This window comes from Medicago sativa, chromosome 6 (assembly GCF_051527215.1).
Source record: "Medicago sativa cultivar Bolivia chromosome 6, Bolivia_mono, whole genome shotgun sequence".
NCBI classification, from domain to species: Eukaryota; Viridiplantae; Streptophyta; class Magnoliopsida; order Fabales; family Fabaceae; genus Medicago; species Medicago sativa.
The window spans coordinates 20,797,671-20,824,048 of NC_140754.1; the positions used below are offsets into that span (position 1 = coordinate 20,797,671).

General features: G+C 31.2%; 2 protein-coding genes and 1 long non-coding RNA gene across 6 annotated transcripts; 2 read left to right on the plus strand and 1 right to left on the minus strand.

Moving 5' to 3' along the window:
* Window positions 1-694: 694 nt before the first annotated feature.
* Window positions 695-13,051, minus strand: LOC146913594 (cationic amino acid transporter 2, vacuolar-like). The gene is made up of 14 exons (XM_085716794.1): window positions 12,775-13,051; window positions 11,885-12,086; window positions 11,506-11,590; window positions 11,281-11,421; window positions 9,537-9,655; window positions 9,343-9,439; window positions 8,614-8,786; window positions 8,467-8,533; window positions 7,555-7,713; window positions 7,090-7,336; window positions 6,503-6,602; window positions 5,963-6,075; window positions 5,731-5,806; window positions 695-1,122 (listed from the first exon to the last, which is right to left on the minus strand). The coding sequence occupies exons 1-14, from the start codon at window positions 12,923-12,925 to the stop codon at window positions 996-998; spliced, it is 1,857 nt and encodes a 618-aa protein (XP_085572920.1). The 5' UTR covers window positions 12,926-13,051; the 3' UTR covers window positions 695-995.
* A 6,884-nt stretch (window positions 13,052-19,935) lies between these two features.
* LOC146913595 (uncharacterized) lies at window positions 19,936-21,936 on the plus strand. Of its 4 annotated transcripts, none has more exons than XR_015016375.1 (5): window positions 19,936-20,542; window positions 20,617-20,660; window positions 20,779-20,816; window positions 20,930-21,001; window positions 21,810-21,936. It is a non-coding gene; the product is annotated as an uncharacterized LOC146913595 (long non-coding RNA). The 4 variants fall into 4 exon arrangements; XR_015016374.1 differs by having other exon boundaries at window positions 20,622-20,660; XR_015016372.1 differs by having other exon boundaries at window positions 19,936-20,660.
* Window positions 21,937-22,933: 997 nt separating this feature from the next.
* On the plus strand, window positions 22,934-24,617 carry LOC146913596 (uncharacterized). Its single transcript, XM_085720954.1, has 2 exons — window positions 22,934-22,937; window positions 23,536-24,617. Exons 1-2 carry the CDS (start codon window positions 22,934-22,936, stop codon window positions 24,615-24,617), a joined length of 1,086 nt encoding a protein of 361 aa, XP_085577080.1.
* The last annotated feature ends 1,761 nt before the right edge of the window (window positions 24,618-26,378 follow it).

Sequence of the window (26,378 nt, forward strand, 5' to 3'; positions counted from 1 at the left end):
GCACATAGAGAACATTGAGGCCGCCCTCACCTACAGAGAGGTACAGGGCACAGTCAAAAGCTTGAGAGAGAGGCACAAATGGAGGAAAAGAGAAGAGGGAGAATGAAAAATGATAGTTGTGGTCGGTGTACTGTGCCCCTTCATGATTGAACGGTTCCTATTCATTTTTTAGGTTGCTTATGGTGCAAGATATGATAAGCTTGCACACGCTAGCCTAACCCTATTTTAATATAGTTTGAAGAACCCACATATTATCTCAGTTACCGTAAAAAATAAACTCACATTTTATTACAGCTTTTCTGAACTCAAAATCAACGGGAAAATGTAACACAACATCTTAGTATGAATATTGTCTTGAAAAAGAAGAAGACAAATATGTATCTATTTATTGAATTTAATTATGGCTTTGCTCCTGATTGCAGCTGTGAATATAAACTTAAATAAAATTCACAATTTTTTTATGGGTCATGGTAACTTGTGCCCTTAAAGCACATGTAAAAAATTCCATTAATAGCAAATATTTACCATGTTATGAAAATTTAATTTCTAACTTCTTGAGAAATAAATAGACACAATTCTCAATGTATGATTTCTATTTTGGGTATCCTTAACATGTGCCCTAAGGGTATAAGTTAGCATTTCCTTTTTTTTTTTTTAATAATTGATTGACACCAATTAAATTAATTCTTCTATATGAATTTCTCATCCCTTTAAAATAAAAGATGCACTCTACGAAATATTCCATTCAAAAGTCACTATGGTGTAAGTTTTTAAATCTTCAATGATTCAAATGATCAATTTCTTCTTCTGTAAGAAAAAAAAAACTATGACAATGACCTATAAACCATAAATAATATTTTGCATTTCCTGTTTAATGGTTATATATACCACTATTGAAGTGGCAATATTTTCTTTGGCTTGGGGCACAAGTAAGACCCATATGGTGTGATATTTGCCTTAATGAGATAGACTTGTATAATTAAGCATCCTTCACATTATGGTTCGACTTGAGCATCCTTCACATGAACTGCGTCTTTTAGAGAGCTATGGGTTCGACCATAGAATACATAAATAATAACTCCTAATGCTAGCCATGCAGATACCCGCAACCAAGTAGCACCCCTTCAAAAATATATAACACAAATGTTAGAATTAGATAATAAATATGCACAATTTTATCTCCATGAGCATAACTCATTTTGTAGGGACACTGCATATTATCTGCAGAGGTCGGGGTTCGAATCCCCGATTTTTCACTTATTCACCGTTAGACTACTTGACAAAAAAAAAGATGAGCAATTTTTTGAAAACTAAAGTTGCGCAATTAATTAGGAACAACCAAGACATTTGTCAAAGTAATGTTGGATTAATTATTTAATTAATCAATTATGGATTGACAATAATCAATTATTATAATTCGGTGTCATAATATAAATTATGGTCTATTGTGTTAAGCACTAATTATAATGATGAATTAAAATTTGTAAGCCTCTTTGTTGTTTATCTGTTAACTATTATCAAAACAACTTATTAAGAATGGAGGCAATTTTTGAAATATGTATCATCCTTACATCTGAATTCTTATATAAATCATATTGATTTATAATTAGAGTCTCACATATGCTTATTTATAATTGCTTATTCTCTATTGATGAATATTTTTGAGATGACTATATTATAAGATATTCTCGTTAAGTCATCAAAATTCAGTGGCTCTAAGTATAAGGATGAATGTCACACTCTGCGAGGTAAGTTGTTATTTAATTATTTTATCCTCTTGTGACTTATTGCTTATTATTGCACATATGAAGAAATTTAGTTCTTCTTCTCTTTTGTTGTGCAATTATGATATCCTATATAGAAGTGAAATCCTTTTTCAGAATATTCTAAATAGAACTCTGTTGTTATATACTATTTTCTTACTATAATGCTCCATTTTGTATTTGTGTTTTTTTTTTCTAATTTATAGTGGGAGCATTGAAAAATTTTATTCTAAGAGTTCTTTTCTGGATAAATTAGAAAACTATTTGACACACTTCTATTCCAAATAACAATTTTTGTTATTATACTACTTCATATAAAAGAAAATTATAAAGTCATATTTATGATGTGCTAATTTAAAATTTTGTTAAGCACATTTTTCTATCGTTTGAATATGACCGAAGTTGAGTAAATTAAGTACAATTGTTTATGCATGATATTATTATATCATATTCTCTTAAGCATAAAAATTATTTATTTGTATAATTGTAATCTCACCTATCGTGGGTACAATTATGCGAATTTTGTTAAATAGATTAGCATTATATTGGTAACAGTCATACCCTATCGGTGTGTTGTTATTAATATAATTGTTATTATTCAATGTACCTAAAATGTTTATACTTATGTCAATTATAATTAGAATACTCTATCAATGTTTAAATTTTGTAAGACATAAGAATGGTACATTGTGATGATATAGTTCTTACTTATTATCGTTAAGATCCTTGAATGAGATTAATATAAGTAAGTTACTTTGTTAAAAGACATGTAGAAAATTGTATAAATTTTGCAATCCAATATTATTACATTTTGAATTAAATTTCTACCTAAATGTGTTTTTATATATATATATATATATATATATATATATATATATATATATATATATATCGGATTGCTACTATCCCTTTGTTATGTGAGTGACGGACATACCCTATCGGTGTGACGTTACTTAACATATCATTTTGTGATAGAGAAATAGTTGAATATTTTATTTAAAATACCTTTCAAAACTTTTTAATTCAACTATCATTGTCTATTCTCTATCAAGTGGGAGAATCATTGCTATGTATTGTGTAACGTGATGGACATACCCTATCGGCATGACATTACTTAACATAATCATCCTTTTGTGGGTAAGATAGTTTAACTATCATTCTCCACCAAGTGGAGAAAATATCATTCTTCAACAAGTGAGAAAAATTCTACATGTCAATTAACTATATCTCATAAACAAATATATTTATTTGTTTTCATATTTTTAGATATGAAATTTTTGTAGAGACTTATATTGAGGATATTAGTTATGCTATTGCTATTCTTTAATACTTATGGAAGCTTATGACTATTTTCTCTTATATCCTCAATAATAATAAAATATAAGTCTTGTGTATTTCCGCTGCTTGTAACCTAATTGTTTCTCAAATTTGTGTAAGTATAATTGTAGCATTTGAGTTTTGAGTGAGTTATTAAAATTGTGAACATAGTCTTATATCCTATTTTTAAAGACTCATCTCACTCATATGATGATAAATTTTTTATATAATCATCATACTCTGTCATATAACGGTTACTATGTTTATAAAATTCTGTGGAATTTTAATTGTGAAAAGGAGATCTTGTGTTATGAAATTCTTAAATGAAAATTTACGTTCTCCTTAATTCTAAATGCAGAATATGTGGTTAACTACGAAACTCAATTCTTGATAATATCTGCCATTGATAAAATATGTATTTATGGGGGTTTCATATTATTCTTGAGTTACCACTTGTGTTAATAATTCTGCTATGCTCATGTGCAAAATATGTGGTTGAGTTCATGAAACTCTATTGGCTAAAATTATATAACCACTTATGTTGATAATCTTGCACTAGTAATTGAGTATCCCACTGTTGAATATTACATTATTATAATATTTTGTATCAGTGATCACTAATGAGAATCCCACTTACTCTTGTTTATATATATGTGGGATCAGTGGGAGTGTGTACACAATATTATATATTATGAGCTCAAATGAGAAATCTCACTCTTGTTTATATATATATGTGAGATCAAGAGAGATGTGTACACAATATTATTGTCGTTATCGCCATATAGTCTTGTGCACACTATAAAATATGGCATAGCTTAAGAGACTTTAGACTTTAGTCTCATTCTATTATATTGAGATATATGTTAAAATTCTATCGATCTCAATGAGCATCATAATTGGATGCTTAAGTCAATTTTGTTGGAATATGCACGATAACTTCTTGGCATGCAAATATATATTGTGCTTCTGTTTTACCAACATTCCACATTTTATGAGGTCATAAATAGTAAGTACAATGTATAATATCAATACTCCTATCGAGTATGATATTGTGTTCTTGTGGTACTTATAATTTGAGATAATCATACATGTTCTTTTGTTATTGACATTCTAGTGGCCACATTAATCCACATTTTTTTCTTTAAACTAAGTGTCTATGTTAATCCAATTTGGGGATTATTGAATTTCCTATTTTGCTTTTATGGATTTTCATAGTCACGTTTTTTTATAAAACTTGGATTAATTGAATGTCGTAGAACATTTATTGATTTTGACTATATGTAATTACACTCTATTAATAGGTTATCCCTATAAGTAATTACTTTTTGTGTACCTATGTGGATATATGACTTCTGTAATATTGAAAACTCATTGGCAGAACCACTAACCACAGACTTATATATATATGAGTATTGTAACTCATAATGATTTGATTAAGTCTATGTTATTTTGGGTTAGTGGGAGTTTGTTACAGCATTTTTTTAAAATGCTTGGGCTATTCTTTAGTGACATATTCTTTTTTAATTCAAACGTGTCACTATAGATTCATCATTTGTTAGAAAAGTGCGTCTTTGATCTGTATGATTTGTTTTCCCTATCGGATTCAATTTCTGCAGCATTAAAGCTTACCTCTCTTTTGAATGATTAGTGCTTTGACCATACATGTAATTTTAAATTTTAAATTCTTTATGACAAGTGAATTTTTTATTCTTTCAGTAATTGAGTATTGTCATCCAAGTGGGAGATTGTTGGATTAATTATTTAATTAATCAATTATGGATTGACAATAATCAATTATTATAATTCGGTGTCATAATATAAATTATGGTCTATTGTGTTAAGCACTAATTATATGATGAATTTGAGTGATTGGGCTTTTGTAACTAAATGGACCGTGATGGGTTGGACCATTTAGATAAGCCCAATGAGAGGTCCCTGCCCTCAGCCGTTTAGCTATTTAAACGTCATCCCATTAGACGGTTAATTATTCTGAATATTGGTGAAAACCTAGAGCTAGACGGAATGAGGGTAGTTACCCCTCTCATCGTTGTCGGCGTTGTCTACAGTTATCCTTCATCAACCTAATTCAAAGGTACACAGTCTCTTGTTCCTTTTTTTTGTTATTGATGATATGCTATAATTTGTATCTAGTGATCTATGGCTAAAAATCTAAAACTTTCATCAAGTAATACTAAAGAAAAAAAATATATGGAACAAATGATATGTTAAGATATTTTTTCAGAAAACTAAACCATACAAAGTAATTGTACTATGAGGGAGAATTGTCCAAGTTTCATAAATTGGTCTATTAGGGCTATTTAATACATGTGAGAAATATCCAGTTTTTTTTTTTTTTTTTGGTTGAAAAATTTTGCGGCAAAATTCGCACACTAAACTATTGAGGTGTTTAAATTAATCTCATTATTTTTAAAATCTAAACTAGTGGAAATTTCTTTAGAGGAGTAAGTTAATGATACTAGGTCTATGCCACTTGATATTTCTAGAGATTAATTAGGGTTTCTTTTGGGATTGAGTATGCTCCTCCTCTGTGTCTCATGTTCTATTCTCTCCGATGCCAATTTAGGTGTGCTAGTTTAGCTTCTTAAAAAAAAAATTAGGGTTTCTTTTGTTATTGAACAAGGTTACTTACCCACGACTGATGAGTAAATAGGAATTGATAAGAATGCAAGTTATAGGCAGCAGAGGCACCAGTGGACATTTGAAACCTGAAAATAAATTAATTAGAGTTATTTTTATTTCAATACCAATGGATTAATGATTTTTTATTTTGTAGCAATTCAATTCCAATACTACAAATATCATGATGTAGAAATTCAAAACAATGTGTGTATTAATTATACCATAAAAAATGTAAACCATACCTCCAGAGTGTCCAAAGTTGTGTCTTGCATCATCTTGATCTATACATGTTAGGAAGACATAGCCAGACAAAAGAATAATGCCACCAACTCCACATAATGTAAATCTAACAGAACTGATAATAACATACATAAAATGGAAGGAAAAAAATTAGAACTTAAAAAATGTACTAAAATGGCATGCAACATTATTAAGTATAAAAATATGATGTAGTTGCTAGTTGCTACCCTCTAAAATCTAACCTCTCTCATAAATAGTGCATCTTAAATCAATTGATAAAGTAGTAACGTGAGTAGCTCGATAACAGGTGGTTCAACAAATCTTAGATAGACTTTGAAACTATATCAAAATTTGGATTGAGCTTAACTCAACCCTAAAAAAACCGACGTCTAAATCAAGTGATACCTCTCACAGTCCCACTTATAAACACATTTTTAGATCATATGTCATCTAATGCAGGACTCTCAACTGATCATTTATATTCATAAATTATGAATATAATGTTCATGGAACTATAAAAATGAAATAAACTAACAACTAACCTGAGTAGATTTGTAGATGAAACGGCAAATGTAAAAACAAATACCCCTAAGCATATGAATGCTATTACACAGCCAACAATTTTTTTCCTCTTACCATTATCTGCATCAATAAACAACAAATAGGAGTGATGAGAAAAATAACATGCATGTTTCAAACTATAAATTATAGTAGTAAATTGGTGTAACCTAATAATTGACATTGATTGCATATCTTGGTCAACACTCTTAAAAAATGAGTCGGCTTAAATTAACTTTACAAAACCAACTTGTAAAGTCTAAGATGTCTCCCACTTATATAAATACATATTCAAGCCATATCCATCTAATGTGGGATTCTTAACAATCCCCCTCACGTCCAGAACTAGGCATCTGAAGCAGGATTGAAGTGGCTCGATTGCGGGCGTTCAAACAAATATTGGACAGACACTGATACTATCTTAAAATTTGAGTTAGGCCTAGCTTAATCCTCTAAAACCGGCTTGAAGGTGAGGAATGTTCCCACTTATAAACACGCTTTCAAACCATATTACATTCAATGCGAGACTCTTAAAAACGCTGAATAGATAAAAATGAAAATCTTAACTCACATTTTTCTATTGCAAGATATTTAGCAATAAGGGGATAATCAATTGACACATCTTCTTTAACAATTAAGGGTTTCCGGTATGTATCATTCTCATTTGTTTCCAAATGGCTCCAACCACACTCCATTGACTCAGAATCAATTGGTTCTTGTCGAGAATGGGGCCATGGAACCTCAACTGGTGGTATATATCTGACTATCAACACAATTACTGCTGATATTGTGAATGCAATAAGAGTGCCTACACTAACCTGTAGAAGAAGCAAAATAAACATTAGTACTATAAATCAACATTTTTAAAACCGGACCATACTGTCCGAAAAAAACAGTTGAAACCGGAATCGGCCAGTTCGCCTAGAGTTGGATTGAGTTGTTTCTTGTTCTTGGCAACATTTTGAAATTCATAATCTTGGCAAACAAAACAAAGGGATCCTAATAATTGAAAATATAGATTAATTATTAGACCTACCAAGCCAGCAAGTTGAGAGACATCCATGAAAAATGCCAAGGTTGCAGGAACAAGGCCAGTGACTATGGTACTCTTAACAGGAACATGGCTGTGCTTATTTATGTCAGAAAAAAATGGTGGTAGAAGTCCATCCCTTGCCATAGCCATCAAAAGTCTTGGCTGAAAAGCATTATAAACAAAACAAATCAATAAGTTAATTGAAAAATATAAGACATCAAAGAGAAAGGAGGATGTTATTTCAGCTTTAATAGAAGACAATTATAATTAGGTTATAATTAGGCTGATTCTTATATTTTTTTTATAGAAGACATGTCTATGACGTGTCAGCTTAGTGGTAAAAGTTTGACCATATAATCTCAAATCACATAGTTCAAATCTCCTCGGGAAATGCTCTTTTTTACGAAAATGTGAGCGACGAAACGCAAGAATGAATGTGGCCATTGATTTAAACAATATGTGCGGCATGATTTCCACTAATGACAAATATAACCGTTTTCCCCTAAAAAAAATATAACCGTTTTGTTTTTTTACTTGGTGTAAGCTGAGAATGATATATGAACATTCACGAGCTTGAGGGAGAGTGCTGTAAATAATGTATATTCGTAGTAATGATTGAATCCGGCCTACTAATCAGACTCATTAGATTTATGTTGTGTTTGGTTTAACATCAACCAATCCGTTCTCGCGTCCCAAGACAGAATTCACCGTGAAACTGAGAAGCTACAAATTCACGTGACAGCTGAATGCACGTTTGTGCTGTGAATTTTGTTTTTCCAAAAATAGTAGGCTTTTTAAATAAATTAGTGCATGCAAGTTATTTACAACTTTAAAATGTATCAGAAGTATTATTTTCCTCATTGTATCAGAGTTAATGTATGAACTGAGGACATAGAAGGGTTGTGATTAATCTACCTGGGGCAACACTGTTCCAAGCATTGATGAGCATAGTGCTGTAAGAGCTCCAGCATTTATAATATATCTGCAATCACAATCAAGAAAAATCAATGTGCCTAAGCTTTATGAACAATCATAATAGAGTTGCAAGTTTATAAAACTTACGCAGCCCATTGCATTCCGTTGTCAGCAAATGCAGAGGATATAGGGGTGTTAGGATTGATATCATAGTAAGGTACTAAACCAACAACAACAATGGATACTATCATATACAATCCACAGCATAGAGACAGTGAAGCAGCAATTCCTAGTGGCAAATCTCTTTGAGGATTTTTCACCTGTTAAATCAAAGTAAAACACTATTAGAAAGTTTGAACTTACTCTCAAGGTTTCAAAAGAAGTGTCTACAACTACGATCGCCATTGCGATGTCAAGGTTTCTAATATGTCCACGATCACTTTGCGGGCACATCATTTGTATCAGTATTTTACAAAATTTGACCAGTTGATTCAATCGGTTGGTTTTTTTCCTTCAAATTGAATCTACTGGTTGGTTCTCATTCTTGTGGAATCAAATTGAATAAGATGATTCAATTTGTCTGTTTCTTTCTTCAAATAATATTTTTTTAATAGTTATTTATTTATTAGTCATTTGGTGCAACTGTAGTTCAAATCGAATCAATTGAACCAAGACGCAGAGGTCTCACTCATTCGATCTTCTGTCCGGTTTTAAAATAATGATTTGTATTTAACTGCACTATCAAGGATTGCAAAGCGACCACAAAGTGATGATAGAAATTTGAAATTATTTCAAATTTTTGCATCAATTGTATTCACCGAAATTTGCCCTAGAAGCTAAACTACATAAAGCAAGATTTATTATCATGGTCTATACCTCTTCAGCAGTGCTGGCAATTGCTTCAAAACCAATGTATGCAAAAAAGGCTGTTGCAGAACTAGCAACCATTCCATTTGCCCCAAATGGAAAATACCTATAATTAAAACAAGAGATAAATATTATTCAATAACTTGAAGAGACGAAAAATAGATGTAGTAGGGATGTGTTGAAGAAATATATATGTAGATTACCCTTTAGGGAGTTCATATCCAATCCATCCAGTTTTGAATCCCAAATAACCACCAGCTACTATGACAAACATCAAAGCACATATATTCATTGATGTCACTATACTTTGTATCATTGCACTCTGCATACAAGTTATAACAATTCACATTAAAATGAACTAAGAAAATATATTTGGATATTTGAATGGATTGGTCATATTGCATATAAAAAAAAAGGTGCATTGCATTACACAACAACAACAACTTGGTACACTGAAAAGTCTGCATTGTTTGAAAATTGAGGTTAAGGATAGTATATAAACACTAGCTCTTCTCAACTGATTGAGATGTCTTTTAACCAAGGACAAAAAACGACCAATACTTCAGAAAAGGGATGTTCCAGACTTAGGTTAGAACATTGATGCAGACTTGAGGTCGGAACATTGACGGTAGAAGGAAGGCCTAAATCACACATGAGAGATGGCAAACCCTTGAGGCCCTAAGCCTCGAAGGGAGCACTATTGTTCATGTACATCAAAAAGTCTAGCATTACTTGGGATCTAGGACTTGATAATTTATAAACACACTCTCTCATCAACTAACCAAGAATTCTTTTAACTAAGGAAAACTCTGAGAGTGTGTTTGGATGAGGTAATTTGGAAATTTTAAAGAATTTAAAATTCTAGGCAATTTACCTCAAAGTATTTGAATTCCCTCATAACATTACATTTCCTCAACATTACATTACATTCCCCCATCCAAACAATGGAATTCACCTCAAAGTATTTGAATTCCCTCATAACATTACATTTCCTCAACATTACATTACATTCCCCCATCCAAACAATGGAATTCACCTCAAAGTATTTGAATTCCCTCATAACATTACATTCCCTCAAAACATTCCCCCATCCAAACACACTCTGAGGGTTTACACAATACTCAAGATAGACAATACTTCCAAAAATTGGTGCAGCAGACTTGAGGTTCAAGAAAAAACTCACCAACCAAAAATAAGCAAAAAGCTCAAGCTCATTCAATTCGAAAAGCTTGGTTAGGTTGAAAATCATTTTAACTAAAGGCAAAACTGTGAGTATCTTACAAAAGACTCAACGAACAATACATCAAAAAATCGGTGCAGCAGACTTGAGGTCGGAATATTGACTCCTAGAAGGAGACTCTCTAAGTCATACCCATGGGTTGAAAGGACCTTTAGCCCCACAATGAAGTCTCACTTTGCTTGAAAATCGAGGTTAAGGGTAGTTTATAAACACTCACTCTCCTCATAAAACGGTGGTGCTTTTTAAATAAGCAAAAAACTGTAAGGATTTACACAAGACCTAAAACGGGCAATAACTCGGAAAAGTGGTGCAGCCGACTTGAGGTCAAAACAGTGATGCTAAAGGACGACTGCAACCATGCACGATTGATGACTGACCCTTTAGTCCCTTAGCCTTGACCGTGGGATACTGTTAGATACACCAAAAAGTCCTACATTGTTTGGAAATTAAGGTTAAGAGTAGTTTATAAACACTCATTCTCCTCAACCCACTGAGAGGTCTTTTAACTAAGGACAAAACAGTGAGGGTTTACACAAGACGCAAGACTAGCAATACCATCGAAAAGAGGTGCAGCGGACTAAGACCATAAGAAATAAATTGTACTAACCAGAAATAAAAAGAAACTCTAGCTCATACATTTTAGAAAGCTAAGCTAAGTTGAAAATCATATATCATATAGAAATAAGAAAACATTTAAAAAAGGTTACCTCTTTGATCCCTGTACACAGGATCCAAGTAACAATGAATACCATAATTGCTGCAAGTGGGTCTACAACAATATCAACCCCAGGAATGTGTTGATATGATAAAAATCCTGGCAAGTTGTCCACACCTCCAATAAGTGCAGCCTAATCACAAAAAATAACCTTTTAACTCTACTTAATTCATTTTTAAAAACATTTTATAATGTCCTTAATTTAAAAACACTATACCAAATTAGGGGTTATGCCACGAGCAACAACAGCTCCACCAATCACAGTTTCCAGAGTTAAGGACCAGCCAATCAACCAAGCAACCCTGCAAACATAGTGCGCAATTTATCAACTCTCAGGTGACAATAAATATCACTATTATTTATGTAAAAGGCCATGAAAATCATGTAGACTTAGGGTCTGTTTGGATAAACAACTTATTTGCAGTTTATAGCACAAGCCCTTATCCTGATAAACACTGGTGTATAAGTTTGCATTATGTAAAAGGCCATGAAAGTTGTATAGTCTTAGACTTAATAAGCTATGCAGTATACACAAGCACTTCAACCTTTTAATGCAAGAAACCCTAAGAATGTAAAGAAGGTGAATAAATAAATACCCTTCACCAAGACATATGTAAGCATAATGATAAGCGCTTCCGGCAGAAGGAAAACGACTGGCCAACTCAGAATAACAGAGAGCTGAAAGAGCTGCTGCTATTCCAGCTACCATGAATGAAAGTGGTAAAGCTGGTCCAGCATGTTCCCTAGCTACAGTTCCAACCAAAACATACAAACCAGCACCTATTGTTGCACCAACACCTGAATCAAAATTCAAATTAGCCATAAAATTTAATAATTAAATAAATAATTAACATCTTATCAAATAGTTTATAACAAAATATAAAACAAAACATCAAATTAAGTTCAAGTCAAAGAGTTTCTTCACACTTTTTTCATGGAGTCTGGAAAATCAATTTTCAAACAAGAAAATAAGCACGTGACCTTGGAGTGTGCACCTCTCAAGGTCTCAGGTTTGAATCCTTATTGTGCCAATTTTTGTGGATCAGTTCATACAATGTTTTCTTTTAGATTTTAAAGGTGAATCCGTGAAAAAAACTTGTCATATTTTTTATTTTGATTCTCGAAATTCAAAACAAATATTTAAACCTGACTTTAAGAGTCCCACAAAGACATTTAGATGTATTTTAATATTTAAACTAATGTTCCTTCAAAAGACCTTTAGTGTTCCTTAAAAAATATTTAAAAAAAAAAATGAAGTTTTAAGTGTTTTTTTGTTGAAGAAAAACTAAACCTAACTAAACCCTAGCAACTCTCTCTTTTTAAAACAAAAACAGTCTGAATTATGAAAAGTGAAAACAAAAGTTTGAACTGAAAATGATCAAATCCTGTAAACACTCTAACCCAGATGAAAACCATGATTGAAAATTATCAAAACAACACAATTTCAAGAGATAGGAAAAAGAAAGAAGAAGAAAATTTGAATTACCAATTGCCATGAGATGAGGAACAGTTAACTCCTTAGCAAGTTGCACTCCATGAGAGTTATTACCAACATTAGAATCAACCTTCTTCCTTCTTAAAAAACTCCATGAACATGAAGAACCTTGTTCTCCATAATTACTACCAACAAACTCCATAAGAAAATCTCCTTTTTCTCTCCTTTTCTTTTCTTATTGAACAAGCTATATATAAAACTGTTTAGGTGCAAGAAATAGTTACAGACTTCAGAGTGAGGTGAATAATAGGGAGACAGAGAAATCATGCAGATTTGAGTAAGAGAGCGAAGGGGGGGATAAATATTCCTTTTCAAATTTATTTGTTTTTTTTTTTTTTGAAGAAACAAATTTATTTGTTATTCCTGTCCATAATAATAGTCAAATTCGGTTATTTCATACAGATTAAGAAAACAATATAAAGGAAAGAGTTAGAAAAATAATTTAACAAATTTTGTCAAAAAATAAATAAAAATAAAAATAAAATTATCCAATTAGTTATTTTAAATATTGATGTATTTTTTCTTTGTCAACAAAAAAACTATATTGATTTATTTCTACTATATAAAATGAAGAATAATAAATTGAGATTGAAAGTAGAATTGGCAAAACATCATTGTTGCATTGAAAACTAAATCTTTTTGTTACAATTGTGACAATTATTATAGGATAGATGGAGTATTTTAGTCAAAATAGCAATTTTAACCTTGCAAAAGTTTAACCCTCTTAATTTTGACCGGATCAATGTTGATATGGACATTTTTTTAAACACGCTATGTGCCCAGCTTGAGTTTTAATTAACATTAAAATTTTAAAATAAAAAGACTTAATCATTATAGGTTACATTTAAACTTACCTAATTTTAATTTGGATTCCAACTTGAAATTGTTTGGGCTCTAATTTTAGTGAATATGAGAAAGAACCTAATACCCAAGTCTTTTATTTTTTAAAATTTAATCTTAATTAAAAACCAAGTTGGCACATAGTGTAAAAAAAAAAATGTCCACATCAGCGGGTTAAAATTAAGGGGGTGAAACCTTTGCAAAAAAAGGCTAATGTTAAGAGGATTAAATTGCTCTTTCCAAAACCAAAAAAAAATGGTTTAAATTGCTATTTTAAAAATATAAGAGCCAGATATCATCGGATTGTATAAAGTATAAAATTTAGGAGGTCTAAAGTGCAATTCAGTCTTATATTTATTAAATTTTTCAAATAAAAACTGTATCGAGTATTCAGTCAAACAATCAATTTCATTGAATCAACTTTTAGAGATTGAATTGTAAAAATATTAAAGACATAATTAATTATAAAATTAATTTAAGAGAAAAATAATGAATGTTATTTTTTATTTTGACAAAAGAATGAATGAATTTGAATTTGAATTTATCCTCATAAGACTTGCAATGAAAACATTTATTTATTTTTTATTAAAAAAACTATTTTCCATAATATAATTGATTTAGGCTATATTTAAGAATAAATTTAATTTTTCTTTCAAAAAAAAAAGAATAAATTTAATCTTCTATTTAAAAACAAGAAAATACCTTTTTTTAGGGGAGAAGAATGCCTTTTATTTTGACAAGAGCTATATTTAGGTATAATTAGGTTTTGTTTGACAAGGCCAAGAAACTAGCTTATAGGTTATAAGCCCGTACCTAGCTAAAAAAGACCTGTTTGACAATTGTCTTTTCATCACGAGCTTCTAGCTTATTTCATTAGCTTATACCCTATTTTTCAGACGTTGTCTTAAATAGCTAAATTATCCACTAAAAAATACAGTTGTGAAAAATATATTATTTTCCTCACGAGCTTCTAGGTTATTTCATTAGCTTATACTTTGTTTCTCAGACGCTGTCTTCAATGATATAATATGTTAGGATTAGCTTATTATGGATTTGAGATACATATAGGTAGAGATGTGATAGTTAATGAATCATGGATTTGAGATTAGCATATTTGTGATTACAAATTTGAATTCACACATCTTCAATGACTCTGATCAAGGTGAAGATTCAGATGACAACATTGAAGATACAAATGAAGTCAATGAGAATGCTAATGAATCTCGACCAGAGCTAAGACCGCAAAAAACTAGACAAGTTCCTAGCAGGCTTGAAAATTGTAAGATGCTTCCTAACAGTGCAATAAACGATAATGGAGAAATCTTTCATTTTGCATTACTAGTTGATGTTGAACCACTCAACTATAAAGAAGCACTGGAGACTAGTGTGAGGAAGAAATCTATGATAGATGATGTTAATGCAATAAAAAATAATCACATCTGGGTAATGGTTGAATTACTAGAGAAGAAGGAAATTATTGATGCGAAATAGATTTCCAAGGCCAAATTGAATCCAAATGGCACACTTTTAAATCAGAAAGCAATGTTAGTAGCTAAAGGACTCCTACAGAGATAAGTCATTGACTAAAATGTGGTGTGTTAGCACGAGTAGCTAGAATAGAAACTGTCAAACTAGTAGTTACATTAGTTAGTAGCAGGAAGTGGTCAATGTTCTATTTAGATGTAAAATGTGCATTTCTAAATGGACCATTAGAGGAAACTGTTTTTGTCACTCAACCTTCGGGGTTTGAGGTAAAAGGGAAGGAGCATATGGTGTACAAGTTGCATAAGGCAATATATGGTTTGAAGCAATCTCCTAGAGCATTGAACAAGATAATATATCAAATTTTGATTCATCTTGGCTTTGAAAGATGCAAAGTTGAATATGGCATGTTTGTCCTAAACCTACGCGACATTGATATAACTATAAAAGAGTCTCACATCAGATAAGATATGGCATGAACATGTGTTTATAAGTAGGGGTAATCCTCACCTCACAAGCTGATTTTATGGGGTTGTGTTAGTCCCAACCAAAATTTCTAAGAATAATAATGATAAGCTTGTAAATCGATGATCTTCTGATTACAAAAAGCAATACCAATGGGACTAGGAAATTCAAATACACCATGAATCTGAATTTGAGATTACTGACCTACGAATACTATCTTATTTTTATGGAATGGAGTTCACAACTAAATTAAGAAGGGATAGTTATGCACCAACCGCAATACATATGTTCTACTAGAAGGATTTGACATGAGTGGCTGAAACACAGTCACAAGTCCATTTGAGACAAATGCAAAGCTTGATGAGTGTAGCACATAAGAGAAGGTTGAGGCTACTATGTTCAAGAAAATTGTTGGAACCATGAATCATCATAGGAAGTGGCATCTTACTGCATCTAAGATAGGATTATCAAATACATAAAAGGAACCATGAATCTAGGCTTGCTATTTCCTACTGATAATAAAGAAGAAAAAGCTGAGCTTGTAGAGTATTCTGATTCATATTAGTGTGGAGATAGAAGTGTTAGAAGAAGTACTTCTCTATATGGTCTCAAATTTAATAATGTTGCAATCTTATGGTCCACCAAAAAGAAACATGTCACAACTGAATTGTGAAGTTGAAAAACCCCTTAAGTTGACAATTGATAATCGATCAACTATCAATCTTGCAAAGAACTATATTACTCATGGTATAATCAATCTAATAGAAACTATATTCCACATCAATCAGAGAGAAAGTGATGAAAGGCATGTTGGAAGTCATCTACTGTCCCACTGAATGTCAACTAACTGATGTGTTTACTAAGGCATTGAAGATAGAAAAATTTGTTTACTTAAGGGACAAATTAGGTCTCATAAGCTTGTTTGGTTATGTATTAAACGGGGTGTATTATAATAACTAATCTATAATCATAGGATAGTTAGTTAAATAACCGTTTTTGGAATTCGATGAATTAGTTGTAATGCTTCTTTTCCATCAATCAATGAATAACTGGATTACAACCAACTCCTTCTGCACTCTAACCTCTTATTCCTCCTTTCATTCATTCAATTCTTTCACTTTTCATTCATTCATATGCTTGCTTACAATGCAAGAAATCTATGTTCCGCTAATAGTTCCTTCATTGTAAGACCCTTAATCTTTTAGTCATTATGTGTTAGTATAATTGTTTGTTACATGTTTATTGTACTGTCATATACTTTGATTTTAAGATAATTACAATTATTTTCCATATATATTTGAAGACACGTGCCTTCTAGTATGACAAACATTTGGGGAAAAGGACAATTTGGTCCTTTACTCTTTCCTAACCTCTAAGGGCTAAGGCGAGTCCCAACAACAACAAAAATTAAGCAATAGGTGAATACTTGATAAGGTTTAGGTTGATAAACAAATATTATATTTTGTTAACTTCCAACAAAAAGATTTTGTTAACTGCCTACAAAAACTAATTTGTTCTCACTATATTGTTTCTTGCGGCTGTTTTGGTTATTAGTTTTCATTGATACTTGTTCCACACATTTAAGTTTATTGATATGAATTTTAAGCTCGAATTCACAATGTTATTGTTTGCGACTGTTTTTGTTATTGGTTGTCATCGATACTTACGTTCACACATTTATGTTTATTGTTGATATGAACTTTGAGTTCAAATTCACATGATATGATATGTCCAAAATTTATCTTGCTTGTTTGTTTTATGAATGGACAAGTGTGTTAATTCCCTATACAAAGTATTTGCATACTATTTTCTATTTCCTAAATTTAGAAAATTCAAATACAGTTAAAACTCTATAAATTAATAATGTCAGGACCGGAGAAATTTATTAATTTAGAGAGTTATTAATTTATCGATAAATTAATAATTATTAATTTAAAGAGTTTTTAAGTAATTATACTCTACATACCAAACAAAAAGGCAAATTAGTCTATGCCTCTTAGAATTACGTTGCAGCGAACCTTGGAACTCAACGTAAATTAGTAACTACTGTGTTCATATGCATTGAAAATCAATAATGACTTTTGAAGTGCAGTAAATGTAAACAAGAGGAACAAATATGTTCAATGTATTCTTAATATTTTTTTTTTTTCAGTTTCTATGAATTATTAATTTATGATTTTCTTGGGACCGAAAATTATAAAGGGATCTCCCGAAAAATTATTATCTTATTATTTTATCGAGTTTTTCAATTTTTTACATTGGCCCAAGTCGGGACCGGACAAATTTATTATTTTAGAGAGTTTATTAATTTACCGAGTATTAAATTAAAGAGTTTCTACTGTACTTAGTTTTCCGAAACATTTTTTTGAAAAATTTAAAATATTACTTTTTCGAATAAGTTTTATGTCTTGAGTTTCTTAGATCTTTTTTACTCAAAAACTGATAAGTCCTGAAAATTTCAATCTTTTACTTTTTCGAGAAAAATAATTATCTTGGCAAACTCAAAGTTTGAGTTAGTAAGAATCTCATGGAATTGGGAGAATTTTGTTTTTAAAAAATGTGAGAGTCATCACATTTAGTGGGGTTTAGTGTACTAGTTGGGGGTAAGAAATAAAATCTTCTAACATCTATAGAGTAAATATGTTTTTTCTAATGAGGCCTTTTGTTGTTTGTTTTTAAGTGAGGCCTAAAACTCTTGCTTTAGTGGCCTCATCCTTGTGTTGGGCCTACATTTTAGATAAATACTCGAACTTTAATATCTTCTTCATTTAGCTTGATTGAGAGAGAGAGAGAGAGAGAGAGAGAGAGAGAGAGAGAGAGAGAGAGAGAGAGAGAGAGAGAGAGAGAGAGAGAGAGAGAGAGAGAGAGAGAGAGAGAGAGAGAGAGAGAGAGAGAGAGAGAGAGAGAGAGAGAGAGAGAGAGAGAGAGAGAGAGAGAGAGAGAGAGAGAGAGAGAGAGAGAGAGAGAGAGAGAGAGAGAGAGAGAGAGAGAGAGAGAGAGAGAGAGAGAGAGAGAGAGAGAGAGAGAGAGAGAGAGAGAGAGAGAGAGAGAGAGTGTCACTTTGTGAAGCAGGGGCCATGAAGTGGAAACAAAAAGATGAAGACAACCATCATCTTTCTCGTGATCCTAGATCTAAAAAATCATCAAGTAAACGTCTAAACTTCTCTATTCCATATGAAATTCTCTCTAATTTCAAAACATTCGACATTTCGTCTTGACATTGATAGGATCTATGCAGTAATTTTTTAATTACATATATATATATATATATATATATATATATATATCCCCTTTTGCTAGGCTTTTCTACAACTAAATTAACATCGAGAATTAATTTTGCTTCTTGTGTTTAAGTTTTACGGAATCGATCATTTCTCTTAAATCTTGTTATACATTTTTTTGTCACCACATGCTTAGTGATTGTTGTTTAACTTGATTTACCCTAATTTATTTATTTGGAATTGATATCTTTATTTTAATTTTCTTGAATAATAAAATAAGAATAATTATTCATAACTTAATGTGATTGAATTCATTGTTAACAATAGTTAAATTGATGTTGTCAAATTGTTCCATGACAACAACAAGTGTCGAAAATTTGGCATCCCTATAATGATTCTGATATAAAATATTTACAATTGTAAGCCATGGTAGATACCATTCAACGGTGTATATGAGATATCCAGCATCCATGATAAAATTTTTTGCTTGAAACAATAAAAGAAAAGAAAGGGCAAATTATCATATGGTCGGACCCCAAAAACATAATCTTAAGGCAAAATCTCTAAAATGATATTGTAGTCTCTCATAAATCAAACCACACCAGAAACCATTTGCTAACTAAACATATATATACTTCATAATGTAAATGAGATTTGGATCCTCCCAAGAATAATTTATAATCTATCTCATTAGAACAATCTACCATTGTCTTAAAAAATTATCAATTGTAGGTATTTTATGCAATAACAATTAGCAAAAGAAAGAACTTTCCTTTGAAGAAGCATTCATTTCTCGATTCTTAACCATAACAAATATTGTTCATGAGAGAGGCAAGACTAATCAAGAGATTTGAAAAATAAAATAAAATGTAAATATTTTCAAACCAATATTGTTCCAACACCACAAGAAGTAGGATAACTCAGCAAGTAAGACATTTTTCGAAGCAAATATTCTTCCTATTTTATCTCCACACCAAAACCCTTAAATCCAACTTCAATGGATAAACCAAGTCATGTTTTTGTTCAAATATGAAAAATAAAATACAAAACGTTTAATTCAGTAGAACAAAACTAACAAAGCAACATGTAGTGCATCTTAATCTTAATAATATACAAACATGAAGCAACAAATAGCTACTTTTTTTACACCAATCCAATGTGGCACATCCTCAATCCAATGTGTCAACTTCTTAAGCACCCAATGCCAAATCATCACTTCTATAAAGCTCATTTTATCATCAAAAATAGTAAGTAGGAGCTGAAAATGATGTAATCCACATTTTTTCACATTTTTAAAATCATCAAATTCCATTTTATGGCATTAATATTTGAATTTGTTGATTTCCCTCCAAGAAAAAGGAAATTTGGGTCTATTTTTAAGTAAAAAACAAAACAAATATTCAAAAAAGCCCAAGCCCAACACTCTACCATCAGAAACAATAAATGCAAAAGCAAAAAAGAGGAACGCTTTCCCCCATTCTCACGCTGAGAAGAAAACTTTTCAACCCTCATATGTGAAACACGACATACACCATGACACCACCACTCTGCTTTGAAACCAGAAAATTGTCTCCTCTGTACAATCAGAATTCAAATTCAAATTACAATTTCAAAACTCTCTCCCGCCCACAATCGCTCAACCCTAAAAATTGAGATTGTAATCTCTATCTCACTCTCTCTCTGTCTCTCTTCTTTCACTGCCTTTCCCATCGCCTCCTTCATTTTCAGGCGTAATGCTCAATCACGATTTTGTAAGTTTTCTCCTTCAATCACTTTCCTTTCAACCCTAAAATTCACGCTATCGTAATTTTTTCTTCTCCTTTAGTTCAGGCAGACACGAATCTCCGTTTTCAACATGAATCATCTCATGTATGGTTTAATTTTTAATTCAAATCCTCTTTGTTAGAAATTTCGATTAATGTTTTCTGCTTTTGATTCTGTTTGGTTCAATGGAACGATAATCCTTTTTCTTCATTTCATTTTGCAGATTTATTGTCACTTTTTGTAACGATAATCTCTTCAAAGGTTATTTGTTAATTTTGTTTGTTTTTTCCTCTTTTTGGGTACATTTTCTATTTCTTATTCAACCACTTGCAATAATGATAAATGATTTTCTGTTTTGATTTTTTTTTGTGCAGCAATAGGTGAAGAAAAATTAGAGGAATTTGAACAACTGCAACATGTTGTGATCCATATCTTTCTTTTCCTTGGTTAGTGGTTTTCGGACCAGTTTATAGTTTTAACAAAAAAAATCTTTTTATATTTCCTTTAGATTAAGGTTTTGTTGAATGTGTAATTTTATAATTTTTAGATTAGTCCTTCAATTAAACTATTGTGCAGCAAAAAATCCAAGTCATATGCCATCTAAAATGGGAATTTAAATATACTGTTTACATGTTGTGATTTATGTTGTGGAGGTTTTTTCACTTTTAACAAGTGCTGCCATGTTGTGATTTGAGCGCAATGATACAATGTTTGGACTGTTTTATTATATTCAAGCATTGAAAGATACTTATCAATGACATATTATCAATTAGAACCAATGAACTCAATTAGTACTTATTTTTAAATTGTTCACTCAAATGTAATTTTGAGGTTTAAAGTCATATCGACTGAAACAATTGAATGATCTTTGGAGTTTAAATTGAATCAACTTCATAATTAATTCAAGATAGTTGTTCATTTTTATTTTATTTTTGAGAGAGATAGTTGTTCATTTGTTGCACAAGCTAATTAGTTTACACATTGATACACAGATTCATTTTGATGCTATTATTTGTGTTAGTTCTTATTTCATAATTAGTTCACACAAATTCAAATTACAAGATCATCTTTTGATGCTATTATTTGTGTTAGTTCTTATTTCATGATTTTAATAGTGGATTTCATTCTATCTTTTTGGTTATTCAAATGTTTGTAAACACACTAGATACATGTTTGAGACATGACTTATTAGTGACTTTCTGTTGACATTTTGAATTGACACCAACTTCATTTTCCTTTTCCTTTCAATTGCAGGTTTGAAGAATACATGGTGTGAAGACTAGGTATTTGATTATTTGTTCAACTGAAATGGCACAACAACAACAACAACAACCAAGTCTTATCCCACTAAGTGGGGTCGGCTAAAATAGAAAAGCACGCCCAGTGGGACTAGCATGTGACTACAAATAATCACATACCTAGTCTTAGTGGGAGACTAGCATGTGACTAATTTTACATGGATAGGAAAGTGTTGCTATAAGCTTCTGCAACAAGTATAAGAGTGAATACAACTGTCTATCAAGTTCTTCAATAGTGTGTTACATACAATAACAATAGACAATTATTTAAAAAAAATATAGAGATTGATTGAAAGGCAAAAAATATTAGACAATTGTGTATTAAGTTCTTTATCAAATTTGTAACTCAAACTGATTAAATTGATATAAATGATGTATGATTTATGGGAAGCATAACAGATGCTTACTTATTTGTGAAGTAGATGTTGAAGCTATTATTGACAATGACTTTTTACTAAGTTTCCTTTTGAATTTTGTAACATTTTTTTTTCTTTTTATATATTTCTTTTAGTGTTTTGTTTATTAAGTTTGAATTAAATTAAATTATTTCAAAATTCAATTAAATTACATGACAAACTTCACCTACAATTCAAACTCAAAATTCACACTTTCAATCTCTCACTCCTTCTTTCTTCTTCTTCCTCTCTCTCTGTGTATGACATAAATCATATTGAATATTCTCTAAACATATATTTCAATGCTACCCTCAAGCAAATCAATATTTCCTATACATGGGGGGGCTATAAGTATTTGATGGTAGTTTGAAATTTTATATTTCTCTTTATATGGGAGGCTATAAGTATTTGATTTAAGTCCAAAATTTCATATTCTTCAAACATGGGGGGCTAGAGTTATTTAGTTTATGTTACTATTATATTGTAGGTATAAATATTGTTGTGATTAACAATTGTATTAATGTTAAACTCACAAACTCCACTCAATTAAATTACTAGACAAACTCCACTCAGGGTTGAAAATGTTGATTTTGGATGAAGATGGCAAATCCATGCACCTCAACTATCAATGTTGTTTATCGGATGTGTTTGATAATTTGTAGAAAATAGCTTATCAAGTATGAATATGGGTATATTTAAGCTTCATGGTCAATTTGAATTATCCAATATATATTAATCACACGCATAAACCTTTGTTTAATTTTGTAGATAACTTTGGAGCTATGAAGCGATGATGCATCTATCTTAAAGAAGGATTTTTTTTTTTTGGATTAATTTCTCTTTCAAGTGTCGATTACTTTTTTGTGACACTTATAACCTATGTTGTCATTAATCATTATTGGTCAGGGTTATGTATAATTACTTTAAATTAAATTGAACTATATGTCAAATGATGACATCTTTATTTTGATGATGACAACATAATCTGATTTGTCTAACAAGTCCATAATATGTTTTTATTTTGGTGGTACATTCAAAGTAATAATTTGGCTAAGCCGCAAAAAATCTTTGTTCGCCCGTGCGTTGCACGGGTGGAAACGCTAGTATGTACTATTCCCAATGATACAATATTATGTCCACAAGTAAAACTACTTATGAAACGGTCCATGTGATATATGAAATACACACACACACACACACATACATATATACATACATACATACATACATTTCCATATGTGACTTACTATGTGAATGCATATAATCATTGTTCTTCTACTTCTACAGGTGCAAAACAAAAGCGCTCGAAAAACACTAAAAGTGATAATCAAGTAGCATTACCAAAATTTACTGATGATTTGCTTGAGTTTATTGCTAAATGCCTAGATGTTGTAAGCTTTTGTGCATTTGGCGCTACATGCAAAAGGTCAAACAAGATTTATCATAGAATTAAAGAAGACTTCTTACAATCTATAGCACCATTAGCTGTCTTTACATCCACACACAACATGGTGAAAACAAGCTATATGTTTGACATGATAAATAGAAAGAATATGAAGATTAGATTGAACAACATTGATGAAAAATTCTTACTGGGGTCTACTGGAGGATACATGGTCTTTGATAAAAAGAGGGGTCGTGTTTTCCTTGTAAACCCATTAACTGGACATCAACTTAGTTATCATATATCATCATTTATCTCAAGAAGCACCCCTCGTCATGACCATATTTTAATGGCAACTACTTTAGGTAAACATAGTGTCATTTTAGCTGTTACCAACGATGTTGCCGGGTGGTGTGAATATCATGTTTTTCATTCTGGAATTGATGGATGGATAATGCATTCACATGAAGAACAAGCTTGGGTGGATGTAGTAGTTTTTAAGAATCGGTTTTTTCTTCTAACAAGTGAAGCTCAACTTGGAGAGTTCAAGATGGAAGAACTTTACCTTAAATTTGATTGGCTAGTAGTGAAAAATAATCCTAAAGTGGATTCTCAAGACCTTAAGCTTGTTGTTTCAGATGATAAACTTTTCATGATTGACTTTGTTGCTGATGAGTATTTGAATATTTACAAGATTGACTTTGATGCAATGGAATGGATTAAGGTGGATGACTTAGGAGAACAAGCTCTCTTCTTAGGGGGGAAGTTAGGTTCTGCAATGAAGAAACCAAGTAAATGGGGGTATCCAAGCAATTGTGTATATTTTCTACAAGATTCACCACCTAGGGTTTGTTTATACTCCATGAAAGGTGAAGTAATTGATAATTTTTCAATTGAGGGAAATCCAACTAGTTCTGAGTTGTGCTCACTTGGTTGGTATTTTCCAGATCAATGTATGAAGGTTAATTATGTAGTGGACGAGTGAACATGAGGAGAATATAGAATACATATTTGGAAAGATCGATATATGTATGGTGTTTATTTCTTTATTTTGTAAGAAATATTACTCAGACTTTCATTATAAACCGAGTTTGATTAGTATTTGTTGTTGATGTAATATATTTTTTTTACATTTACGTTTAAGGGTTAATTAAGTAAATAGTCTTTTTAAATATTCATAATTTTGTTTTTAATCACTACAGAAAAAAATGGACTTTTTAGTCTTCGTAAAAAATTTCGTCAACATTTTTAGGCATCGTAAAATTTCCATCATGAATGTAAGTAAATAAGGATGTGTTTAATTACGATCTTCTTCTTACAACTTTGGAGTGCCTTGAGATACTCTTATGTTATTTTGATCGAGATACAATCCCCTTTAGCGCAAGGCAAGGCCAACTGACTCAAATGGACCTCACATTGAGAGGACAAGGCTTGAGCGACAAGGCAAGGCCAACTGACTCAAATGGACCTCACATTGAGAGGACAAGGCTTGAGCGAACGTTCATTATTGAATTGGTAGCGGAAAAATACCTATCGTCAATCTATTGATCCCCTGTTGAATCAACACCATCGTATTGGTTTTGTTCATCGAGGGTTTATTGTTAATGTTTTGTTTTCTCCATAGTGTTTTTTTTCCTTCTGTAAGTGTAATGGGCATATGCACTCCCACTATCGGTAAAACTCACATTCACTAAGTGCAAAGTAGTAAGAATTTCAAGTTGAAACTTGTGCCCGAACAATACCAAATGCACCTATAGTTTTATACTAGAGTTGTACTTACAAGGTCTCTTCTTTCAAATATTAATGGGATAACTGTTAAAATTGACACCGGAATATATGCGAAGCCTGAGAAATCACCCTGTAAAAATAAAAGCACATATTCTAGAAAAGTGACTTAGATGTTTAATTTTTTCATGATTTTTTGCATGCATGTTTAGGACTTTGAACTACGGTTGTCGTGAGTATATGTTTAAATAAAAGCACCCTGTAAAAATAAAACTTAACCCGTGAGTATATGTTTACTCGAAACAAAATTGTATTTTTGCAAGTTTTCGTTAAAACCTCAAATAAATTGAGGCTTATTCCAAATGCTATAAAAATTTGATCATCCTTACAAAGTATTTTTATAGATGTCTCTGCAAATAGTCAGCTAAAAAAAAATCAATTTATAGGTCGAGATTTATGTTGTTTTCATTTTTGAATTTTTTGCGCTTTAAAAATTTATAATTAATTGATCTCTTGTCCGTACACCATATTTTTCTATGGAGCGTCATATTTTAACATCATAAACATGCCTGCAAAAAATCATAAAATATTAATAAGAAGAATCTCAAATTACAAGGTTACAATATGTGTTTTTATTTTTACAGGGTCATTTTTCAGACTTATTTTAACAATTAACCCAATATTAATTAATGGCTATCCACCTTAAAACTAAAAATTATCTTAAAAAAACTATAAGAATCTTATTTCACACATTTACTTAATAATAATCACAATAAACATATTAATCTATCAAGATAATTATTGGGGCAGTGGTTTAATCAAGCATGAAGTCAAAAATAAATTGGAAACATCAATTTATAGGCCAGGCTATTGTTATTTGAACTAGCATCAGGAAGAAAAGATTAGTTTAAATAAAGTGAAACTAAAAAAAAAAAAAAAAGTAAAAATTGCCAACTTTTGTGTGTATGAGTGTGAGCCATTTCATAAAAGAAATGTATTTATACAAAGAGAGACACACCGT

Coding starts and splice junctions, on each gene's coding strand:
- LOC146913594 (XM_085716794.1), bottom strand. CDS start 12,925: ATGGAGTTTGTTGGTAGTAATTATGGAGAACAAGGTTCTTCATGTTCA. Junction 8,787..9,342: donor TTGCCAGCACTGCTGAAGAG/GTATAGACCATG, acceptor TTGATTTAACAG/GTGAAAAATCCTCAAAGAGA. Junction 5,807..5,962: donor CAACTTTGGACACTCTGGAG/GTATGGTTTACA, acceptor ATTTATTTTCAG/GTTTCAAATGTCCACTGGTG.